The following is an 11,467-nucleotide window of genomic DNA, read 5'->3' as shown; positions in this document are numbered from 1 at the left end:
ATTATTTGCAAAAATATTGCACACATACACAATCGGAAGTAATATGAATAGCTGAAAACCTTCAACCCCACCTTTTCCACTTTTCTTGAGACCTCTCTCTATACCACTTACCCGTTTCAAACGCACCCACTGATTTTACCCACAAATCTGATATGCGGATTTGATTGGCTGAGGCACGTCATGTGGGAGGAGTTAAAGCACATGGTCAGTGCATTTCCTACATTTACTATTGTACTGACGAGAAAAGCTGATAAGTCATTTTATATGACAAATGTTGATCAAATTAATGTAATATCAAGCGATGGGTCCATTCAGAAAGGCAACTTGGTCTCATGAGTCGGACAAGAATCCACCTATTGAGGACCTCTGTCCGACATCATCAACTCGGATGAGATGGCCTGCATTGTTATCTGAAAGGTGAAAGGTCATGGAATGTAACATGCCTCTAATTAGTATTACAGAGTCGTGGCATCTTTTGGCTTCAATTCAGATGAATTGGATGCTAACTGTTGTTTAACTATGTCATCTTAACACTTGTACAAGCCTGTGAGTGTGCGTAATATAAACACCGTTTGATGACAAGTGGTCGCTCCATCACAGGGAGAGCTGCGGTCCTACTGCATTGACTCCCCCCTTTTTTTTTTTTCGCAGCTGCCATGAGGTTGAACGAGAGCACGCATGACACACATTCCGCGTTGGGGGATGAACGACCCCAAAGTTGCCATGATTGATCACCGTGGTGCTGTCAGTGATATGAAGCTAAGTGATATGGCATGAGTGGAGCGGGGGGGGGGGGGGGGGGGGTGTACAAAATTTCGTACTAGAGTCATAAAATTCTAGCTGAATGCCTGGCGTCAATGGACATTTAGAGTGCATCGTGGGTGATTCTGATCATAACTCTGCTTGACTGAATACGAGGAGGTGGAGCAGATAATTAATCACAAGGACTTAGAAGCTATCAGAGGAGTAAATGATATAGATAGGCGTCAAACTATTATAAGGTCGCAGGTTCAAGACTAGCCAGATAGAAAATCATAGCTGGTTTTAAAGAGTTGCAAAAGCTTGGAAAATGTAAACAGAATTTACCTTCAAAATAATATTGGATTCTCTAAAATGAAACACGATCACAATTTGACCCAAATTTGAGGATTTTTTAAAAACCAATATGACTTTCCTTCCGATTAGCAAGCCGCAAATTTATGTTAAGTTTCTGATGGATGATGTTTTATTGTTTCTACATTCTTTTATTTAATTACAGTTGTTATATTTAGGAATCCAATATGTCCAAAAAGAGAGGTATGCACAAATCAAAGGTGGTCCAGAATCTCAGAAAAGATTGCATTCATCCTTGGAGGTTGCTCCCCACTGTATGATAAATGATTTCCTTTTATGAAAATTGGAGATTTGGAGTTGTCGGAGTTGCATGTTTACAGCTTAAGAGGGAACGTGCTGATAAGCAATGACTTATTTGAGAAAAATATACAAGTTGTCTTTATTTGCAAAGTGTTTGAGGTTTTCCAAAGGTGGGTGCTACATTTCCTTTTTGTGACTTGTCAAAGACAAGACAAAATAATCTAAACAACAAGTACACAGCGTCGTGACTCATACTTAAGCCGAGTAATAATAACCAGCCGTTCCCAACATGTCACTGGCTATAAAAAATGCTGTAATCTATTTCTATTGATCATCAAACAAACAATATGTGTTTGTTGTAATAAATTCATGTCTATTGTGTTCATTTGGGTCATTGGTAATGATTTGTTTGATATGAGTTTGATCATGATGGCGACGATCAAATCATTATGACAGAACACAATTCACAACTAAAAAGTATTTCTTTTGGCTTAAACATGAAGCTTTAAAAAAATAATTATGCTGCTTTGAGGTCCCATAAATTAGTCCTTGGCAGTAAAGGCATCTTCGACAGTATTTGTTTGTTGTTCTTGTGCAACGGCTTGCATGCTTGCAAGGAGGCGGGGGGCCGGGGGGGGGGGGGTCGCTCATCTTATAAGTAATTAACAAGCAATCGGCCTCACCTTGGGAAGCACAAAGCAAGTCATGCAATGCATCCTGACAAGGTCACTGACTGATAGATGAGCCTGAGCGAGGGGGATTTTTCAGAGGCGGTGAAGGCAGGCAGAACTGTGGGAACCAGACAATTAGTGGGTGGAAGGTAGGCGGCCATGTTGGACGATGACCATGAGGCTGCTTTACATGGATACTCGCCGCTTGGACTGCAGACAGCGAGAGAGGCCGCACCTGGGCTCAACTGACTCTTAATACACAGTCATTTATCTTGTAGGAGGCCAAGTGGGCAATTTGCCATAAACATGAAAAGAATAACCACAACAGAGGTGCTGTTGGTATTCCAGGGGAATTACAGCAGCCCCTGGCGTCTCCCTGTCACTGCCATGCTTTGGTGAGCTTCACGCCTGTCTGATGTTGTTTTTGTTGTGGTTTTAATTACAATTACAATGTACAATGTTATCGGTCACACCGACAACACAAATGATTTGCGGTTATAGAAACTAAAACTGCGGTACAAGGGGTGAACCGGTTTACTGATAAAATGTGAAACAGCATATGGAGTATGTGAGAAAAGTTCCAGGACCGCTGTCACAAAAGGTATTATTTCAAACCCAAACTATAAACTACGAGTTTTCCACTTTAGTGTGAGTCAGATGATCAACCAGCACGTATAAAAGGAGATCCTGCAGTGGCTGCTTTGTTCACTTTGTGGGAAGAGGTAACAGCTGTGGCAGGACAACTTGCAACTGTTTCACCATGACAACGCACCTGAGCATCCGACAGTTCCTGGGCCAGAATATCATCACCATGCTGGTACGACCTCCCTACTGACGCAACATGACTTTGTGTGAGATTTTTTTTCCCCCCTTGTTTCCCAAGCTCAAGGGGGTCATCAAAATGTGGATGACATCAAGATGGCCGTGACAACGGAACATCGGATGATCCAGGAAAACTCCTTCCAGGAGGGCATAAAGGCCTTGCATAGAAGGCTGAAAAGGTTAGTTTGAGTATCGAGGAGTATTACTTTGCAGGGAGAAAATTCTAGTTTGTGATTTAGATTTGAAACATATCTTTTGTGACACCAGTCCTGGAACCTTTCTGACATACTTCACAATTTTCCAATTTACCGGTTCAAATTGTAATTATTGTTAATAATGTATCTGTCACAGTGGTAGCTGCCACCCTTGTTAAATCGCAACACCCTTCATAGAGGTTCAGACGAATCAAGATGTATTTTTAAAAATTAGCCTTGACATATGTATATTGTATTTTTAAATGTGGTTTGTAATTCATTTGACATACTGCAAAAAGCATATCACAACCTATGACGTCATATAGCACAAGGCTAAGCTGCATTGTCTTTGTTTAGAAGCGGCTAGAGAGTGAGGCAGTGTTCCTCTGCAATTTGTGGGGAATCGGGATGGAAACCTGCCGCGGCCCGCAAATAGTGAAAATTAGCGCCAGTTTACGGTTGCCTAGACTCCAGAAGATTGCACCAAAGCATTACATGAATTTCTATCACTCACTTCAACGTAGTTTCTTGACACTGATATGGCGGCAAAGCGATGCTTTTATACTACAGTTCGGTTCTTAAGTGGCAAGCCATTTCATCATTCAATATATAGACTGACTGGAACCAGAGAAAACAAACTTCACGTGTGAAAGCGCCCACATTACTTGGGGCCTTGCAAGCATGAAAATTAATGTTGATTGCTGCCGTTTATAATTTCTAGCGTGCAAAAAGTGCTATAATTGTGATACGAAATGTTCATACTGTTTCATCTCAAAGAGGTACATGCTGAAATTTGGATTTCATTGAACATTATATTGTCTCTGCATAAAGGCGTGTCTTTGACAATGTTGTGTTTCCCAATCACAGTCTTACGATCAAATGGGAAACTGGCATCATCAAGCAGACTGCGTGAGAGACGGCAAATGACAAATACTCTTCCACTGAATTGTACTTAAAGATTTCACCAGACATAAATTACTGAAAACATGGGGCTGCTGCAATTGTCAACTAATCCTCTGAGAAATGCACTGGTCAGGTTTCATCGTGGTAAAAGTTAGGTTGTACAGTAAAGACATATCAGGAAAACTGCAGTAGTCTGTCTTTCTGTTGTGCTTTTTTTCTGTATTTCAATTTCTTTTCCAATGGAAATGTAGAGTCAAGCAATCATGACTAATTACAACTGACAGGGGGAGAAACAGGAGTATACTTCACACAATACAATTTCTCTGCAGACAGCATTCTTTCATCCTTTAGTAATGTGAAACGGGCTTTCATTCTGCTATTGAATCATTACTTTATAATACCTGTAAAAATATTGCGGCCGCTGGGCGCATCTGAACCGTCCGAACAGTTTACAATGATCTGCAACTAGTTTTCATGAATGGCCAAATATCGGCCACTGGTTTTGCTATCAAAGGTGTACAGTCACAATGTTGCAGATGTAATGGTCAATCAAAAGTGTTGTATAACATGAGCTCTCACCACAAAAATTGGATTTTTTCAGATATGAAGCGAGATCCAGCCAGCTACCTCAATTACCCAATGGACCATGCTTTTTTTTTTTTTTTTTGACATACTAGAAAAAAGTGTAATTGCACATCCACTACAGTAGGTTGCAGTGGCGCTGTCATTTTCAGACTGTGTGCAGTTAATATAAACAATATTAATAAAGTTATCCGGCAGGTTTATATAATTTTTTTTGTTTCCTTAATGTTACCAAGGATACATTATTTTGCAGAGATGTACACAGCGCAATTTTTGCGACAGATGATCCTACTTACAGTCACGGCGGGCGGAGAGTTGGAAGGGGGTGGGGGGAGATGCGAAATATTTTCTTCTTACTTTGGGGGGGCGTAACAGAAAATAACTGAGAAGTACTGCATTACATGTATCATATGTACAGTATATACTGTGTTTACAACAATGTGTATATTTATAATTTCATATCTGCCTAGTGAGGAGAACCGATTCGAAGAATTAATGACTGAACGTAGCTATGGGGAAAAAGCAAAGCTTTGACTGTCTAAGTCGCCAAAATACATGAGGGCAGTGAATGAATGAAGTGATCATTGCCAATGGCTTTCATTCTACTGCGTCCTTCCTTCCATGTACTTTGATCTCTCTTTGGATTTTTGTGGCTTCTGTGACAATTGTTTGAAAATATAAAAAGGACCAGTCCAAGCAAAGCAAGTCAGAGAAAAAGCGACAGTGACAACAATATACTATAAAACTTATGAGTAATTGTCGGTAGCAGTTTTTTCCTTTTCAATTAGGAGTGTTAGAGTAGTGAGAGCGTTTTTTTGTGTATGCATGTTAAGAATTTTACACTATTACTGGTACTGAAAACACCCTGAACGGTAAATAATGTTTTTAGGATGGTGACATTTATTTTTATTGCAATGCAAACACAGGTTTTACCAGACATATTGAAAACACAAAAGCAGGGGGGTTTTTTCAACATATTGATGTTTCAATATTAGATCTTGTATTCAAGGTAACACTGCAAAAGCATTTTAAAGAAGACTCAACAGTTCATATACACCTGGAGCTTCAAAGTAAAAAAAAAAAATCAGGACCTGAAATACGCCAGGCACTTGACAACAGTTATTAATCAGATAATGAACGGTGCTGTGTTACACTAGCACACTTGTGGAGAAGTATCTATAAATTATTTGCTGTGACAGCATACAAGGGCAACAGAGAGTAAGGGTGGGATTTGGTACCAGGCACTTGCCTTCCCAACAAGATGACGCATTGTGCGAGTATGATGGTGAAATCCTCCATCAGCCATTTCCCCTCTTTTTTTTTCTTTTTTAAGACTAACTACAGTGAGTTCAGTTCCTTAACTGTAAGCACAACGAGAAATATGTGGCAAGAACTCTTTCAGGGAATAATGACTGCGCATATACCTCGGTAGCCAGTGAGTCCTAAAAATACCCGAATTTCGGTGACAAATGAACTGTAAGCAATGCATTTGAAAACAACTTCAGCATCTTAGCTGTGGGACTGAAGCCTGTGCAGCACCTTTCAGATGTTTGTAACACGACTCCATAGTTTTTAGGGTGAACTCTTGCTCTACTTACCCTTTGCACCCCACTCACTTCTATCACCCTGTGACCTGCCATTGTAACAATACACAGGATCGGGCTTGGCACAGAGGCAGACCACGTGCGCCCACAGGTCATTGGGGCTACGGTGGAGGGTGTTTGCCCTCTGACACTGATGGTGTTTCCGGGTTGGAACGGGCCCGCGATGGTGGTCCACGCAGATGGGCCGGAGCTCCATTAGATAACCTCTCTTTCAGGGATCAGTTTCACCTCAGTAACTCTCATCCAAGTCATCCAGGGTTAATCTCCCAGAGAGAGTAGATGGCTATCTGGAGAGGAGAGAATGAAAGATAGGGATGCAGTGTGGAAGTCTGGGTGACATCAAATTTAAGAGGTTGGCTGACCTTTGAGGCTAAGGGAACATTAGCTGAAGCTATCCAGCAGCGATATGTGGGGATTTAGTCATAAATTTGGAAGGACGAAATTAAGTGGAAACAATTCCCTGTTATAAAGACGGGACATAATTTAAAACGCTTGTGAAACCCCAAACTCTGAGAGGGAAGGCTCTGTGAGCACTGTCGCTTTAAGAAAAATGACCCGGAAGTAAAATCTCTCATCGGCATTGTTGACTTTTTCTTTTCCGGTCAGGTCTACCCTAGTGGGAGCGTGTGTCTTGTCACCGAGGCACACAAAAAAAAACAAAAATGAGCGTCCCGGCATTCATCGATATAACGGAAGATGACCAGGTATCGCCTTGTTATCCATATATTTGTTTTATTCTCATTCTCCCTGCTGATGACCTCGTTAATTCCTAATATTGAATCAGAAAGATTATCCAGCTAAGCTAACACGGTAAAACGCAGCGCAGAGGTAGCTACGAGAACCGCAAGAATCGGGTGGAAAAATATCCGATCGAATTGACTTTAAATACAAGTTTTGTTAACTATCTGACGTCGTAGTTCTGTGCAGCTTACCCATGTCAACCATGCTTGATGAGATAATTACGTTAGCTGCTACATCGACACAAATTAGACAAAGGACGTGACATGTTTTCAAGATCAACCAAATATCAGCTTTTAATGTTTGCACATTTTCAAAGGCTTCCGAGTTGAGAGCCTACATCAAGTCCAAAGGAGCGGAAATCTCCGAGGAGAACTCTGACGGTGGACTTCACGTCGACCTGGCTCAAATCATTGAGGCTTGTGATGTTTGTCTCAAAGACGATGATAAAGGTCAGCAGTCGTCCAAGCCATCTTAATCGTGTTAAACATGCTGAGCAATCTCTGTTCAGACAAAACTGGTACGAATGAGCCTCAGCCTCACCATACAGCAAATAACACGGAGGTGGGCATATGTGGGTGTGGGTGTATCTCCATCCCCACAGATGTGGAGAGTGTGATGAACAGCATCGTATCGCTGCTGTTGATATTGGACGCAGAGAAGCAAGAAGCTCTCATCGAGAGTCTGTGCGAAAAACTGGTCAAGTTCCGTGAAGGAGAGAGACCTTCCCTCAGGATGCAGTTGTGAGTCATTTTCTGAACTTTTTGCTTACTGAAGTCACACACTCGTGTTCTTAGCTGCTACCAAAAGCTAAAATAACCATTCCTGGATGTGTGGAAATTACCGGTGAGGGGATTGCTGACAGTACAGAACCTGTATTAAAGATAAATATTAGAACAATGTGGTGGTCAAAGGCTGGGAAAAAAAAACACCACCTTGGTTATGTGAACCTTGCATTTTCCCTCTGGGCTTGCATTCTCTTCAACTACTCTTGCTTCCTCCCATATTCCAAACACATGCACGCTAGGTTAGTGCATAAGTTTGCTTCTTTGGATAAATGTGCCCTGCGATTGACAGGGAGCCAGTCCAGCATGTACTCCACCTCTTTCCAGTTTACCTATGAAAAAAAATGGTTTGATGGATAATTCATGTGGAATTATGTTATATATACATTATTGACAGATAATGGGATGATTTGTTGCTGTGCATACTTGGTACTCATCGGATAGCATCAATCATTGACGATATTTGATGCCGGTGTATACATATTGCAGCATAACAGAAAACGGTCCTAACATAGTTCCACTCCAAGTCAAAAATAATACAGTAGCGGCTTTTGCTCCAAAACCTTCTCCACTGCAGTGATGGAATTGGAAGTGTTGTTTTTGTGTTCTAGGCTAAGTAATCTGTTCCATGGCATGGATGAAAATGCTCCAGTCAGGTATACAGTCCTATGCAGCCTCATCAAGGTGGCAGCCGCCTGCAACGCCATCGCCTTCATCCCCAATGACCTCGACCAGGCACGCTCAGTCCCACTTGTTGATATCTTTGCCAGCTCATGAAACCTCACTTTTTGATTCTCTGCATCCTGTCAATTAGGTGGCCAAGTGGATTGTAGATTGGAACCTGAATACAGAGAAGAAGCACACTCTTTTGAGGCTGGTGTACGAAGCACTGGTGGACTGCAAAAAAAGGTAATTACATATTTAGCCAATCGGGCAGATAAGCAAGTTTGTCCACATTCAGTCAAATTTTCATTTAGGTACACCTCCATAATCTAAAGACATGCGCTACACACATTAAAAAAAACGTCAGAGAGTTGTCTGTCAAAATGGAATCACTGTATCTGATTTGACAGTGAGGCTGCAGCCAAAGTGATGGTGGAGTTGCTGGGAAGTTACACAGAAGACAATGCATCTCAAGCGCGCGTTGATGCCCACAGGTAAATTTGCATCCCTTCCCCTTATGTGGTCCCATTCATCTTCACTGCACGTCCTTCAGATTGCTCTCCCTTTTGTTCTCTTCAGATGCATTGTCCGAGCTCTAAAAGACCCCAACACTTTCCTGTTTGACCACCTGCTCACTCTCAAGCCAGTTCGCTTCTTGGAAGGAGAGCTCATCCACGACGTGAGTTTTGCGATGTGCAATTCTTTCATGCCGTGGAATCTTTAAAATCTGATATTGCCTTGTGTAGTCTACAAATCCCTCGTCAAACATGACTTGTTAAAGTGAACTTGTCTCATATGACAATAAACAATACTTTTGACTTGAATTTTGCTCCACTGAAGAAGTTGATGGCTCGGCTCTTCTTCTCTTTTACAGCTGTTAACTATATTTGTAAGTGCAAAGTTGGCTTCCTACGTCAAGTTTTACCAGAATAACAAAGACTTCATTGACTCTCTCGGTAAGTACATTCGCCACGTTGTTACGTACCTACCCATGCATACACATGCTAATAAGACGGGTCATACTAAAAAGAACACATTGCTCAGTGTATGAGAATATCATTGTAATGAAAATATCACACAAAGTAGAACTACTAAAATACTGAAGGGGGGGAGTTGAGAGAGAGAGAGGGAGAGTGAGAGAGAATGGTGGTTGTCTGCTGACTTTTTCCCAGTCTAATTTTAATTCTCCCATAACCCAGTGAAATCAAAATATTATGTCGCCTTTACCGTTTATCCAAACCACAGCATGTCCTCTTGTAATTGGCTGTTGAATATTGAGCCGGCATTTTCCCCGCAGTTGACACCAAAGAGGAATGTGCATGCATCAGCAGTGTGCCTTCCCCTCACGACCAAGTGATCAGTTGTAAATACACGCATAGGACGGACCCCCCCCCCCCCCCAAACTGACACTGTGTACTCGTGTTGATGAGTAGAATGCCCAATTGTGTTGCTTGTCAATGTTCAAGCAATTATCAGTGGGGAAGTCCCTGAGGGGAAAGTAATGACCTGCGACGGTTTAATGATTCCTACGCGTTGCTGCCCTCAGGCCTGTCCCACGAGCAAAACATGGCCAAGATGCGTCTGCTCACATTCATGGGCATGGCAGCGGAATTCAAGGAGATCTCCTTTGAAACCATGCAACAGGACCTGCTGGTTGGAGAAGATGATGTTGAAGCGTTCGTCATTGATGGTAAATAACCTTCCCTTAGCACAGGCCACTTCATTTACCAGGATGGGTTTCATAATAAGACATGAGAATCGTTTTGTTTGATTTCCTACATGGTCAAGTGCATTTTTTCTTTAAAATGTCATTCAAGTGTGAAGGTGTTGACTTGTTCTGCCTATTCATTTGTTGTGTATTATTATTATTTTTTTCTGTTTACCTTTTAGCTGTTCGGACAAAGATGGTCTACTGCAAAATTGATCAGACTCAGCAACAAGTTATTGTCAGGTAATTCTTCCCTTTTTAAATTTTTATTTTTTTTAATTCTTATTCATTATTATTTAGCTCATAAAAGGCCAATTGATCAGACTCATCCAGCCTAGTAGCCACAACACTAGCATGGTGTCCAAGGCAGGAAAAAGGGTCAACCCGCAAAGCAGTGTTAAATTAGAACAACCAATGATTATTATTATTTTTGCTTACCTTAAATCCAAAACTGCCAGAGGGGAATTCATCATGGGGATAGATTCCAGACCCACCTGCTTTAAGTGAAAATTTGAACTATAGTGAAACCATTCAACAGAATTTGTACATACTGTCAGTCAGACTTTGTCTACGTGAACGCAGTACTACACAGCAAGCGAAGGATTTCAAAGAATGACGTAAACAGTAAGTATTGCAGCTCTATTGTGCCACACGAAAAGATGAAAATTCCTTGAGCGAGCGAGACCGTCAAAAGAAATCCCTCTGCAAAGTTCTCTTCATTTTCAGTCTGCTGGGTAAATGTGTCATTTATAAAGAATACAACTTGACATGTTCTCCGTCATCCTCCCCATCAGCCACAGCACATACCGTACCTTCGGCAAGCAGCAGTGGCAGCAGCTGTTCGATAGCCTCACCTCCTGGAAAGCCAACCTAGCAACCGTCAAGTCCAGCCTGCAAACTCTGTCACCTTCCGCCTAAATTCCACCTTCACCCTATCTGTCAACTGCCCAACCCTTGGATTCCTTCTTTCACAACTGCTCCCTCAGCTTTTATACTCATCCAATAAAAGAACAGTGGAGATCAATCCGGTTGATTTGATTTTTTTAAAAACGATTTATATTGTACAGGATTGTTTTAAATGGTTGCGGTTTTAATCATTGAATCTTTTCAAATGGGCATCATCCTCATTTTAAAGGTGATTCTTTTTTTTGGGGGGGGGGCTCGCCCTCAAACGTCTCTCAACATCTGGTTTCAGTCAAAGGACAACATGCCAGTATTAGATGAGCTGTGACTTGCGTTGAGAAATTGGCTGCAATGATGAGGTCGCTTGTCAGGGAAACACGCAAGAACTGTCGACGCTAAAGCGAACTGCGATGAACCCGTCGTGCATTATTGTGTTAACAACACTTGGAGCTCGTAGGGGGATGATTCACAGCGTTGCTAGGCAATGTCCAACTTGTGGTCAGCATGATTCACTCTGTTTGATTTTATCTTGCAACAAGTA

At 41.7% G+C, this 11,467-nt stretch overlaps 1 protein-coding gene and 1 long non-coding RNA gene across 2 annotated transcripts; both read left to right on the top strand.

Moving 5' to 3' along the window:
* Nucleotides 1-2,018: 2,018 nt before the first annotated feature.
* On the top strand, nt 2,019-4,129 carry LOC147207682 (uncharacterized). Its single transcript, XR_015100422.1, has 4 exons — nt 2,019-2,419; nt 2,672-2,841; nt 2,908-3,025; nt 3,908-4,129. It is a non-coding gene; the product is annotated as an uncharacterized LOC147207682 (long non-coding RNA).
* A 2,586-nt stretch (nt 4,130-6,715) lies between these two features.
* On the top strand, nt 6,716-11,047 carry eif3m (eukaryotic translation initiation factor 3, subunit M). Its single transcript, XM_086107418.1, has 11 exons — nt 6,716-6,833; nt 7,187-7,319; nt 7,472-7,610; nt 8,264-8,387; nt 8,467-8,561; nt 8,726-8,809; nt 8,895-8,994; nt 9,190-9,271; nt 9,862-10,005; nt 10,206-10,266; nt 10,818-11,047. Exons 1-11 carry the CDS (start codon nt 6,792-6,794, stop codon nt 10,939-10,941), a joined length of 1,128 nt encoding a protein of 375 aa, XP_085963544.1. The 5' UTR covers nt 6,716-6,791; the 3' UTR covers nt 10,942-11,047.
* The last annotated feature ends 420 nt before the right edge of the window (nt 11,048-11,467 follow it).

Source organism: Hippocampus guttulatus, chromosome 3 (assembly GCF_054856545.1).
Source record: "Hippocampus guttulatus isolate MCC_2025c chromosome 3, RoL_Hgut_1.0, whole genome shotgun sequence".
NCBI lineage: Eukaryota > Metazoa > Chordata > Actinopteri > Syngnathiformes > Syngnathidae > Hippocampus > Hippocampus guttulatus.
The sequence above is the reverse complement of the archived record's forward strand: the minus strand, read 5'-3'. Positions and strand labels throughout refer to the sequence as shown.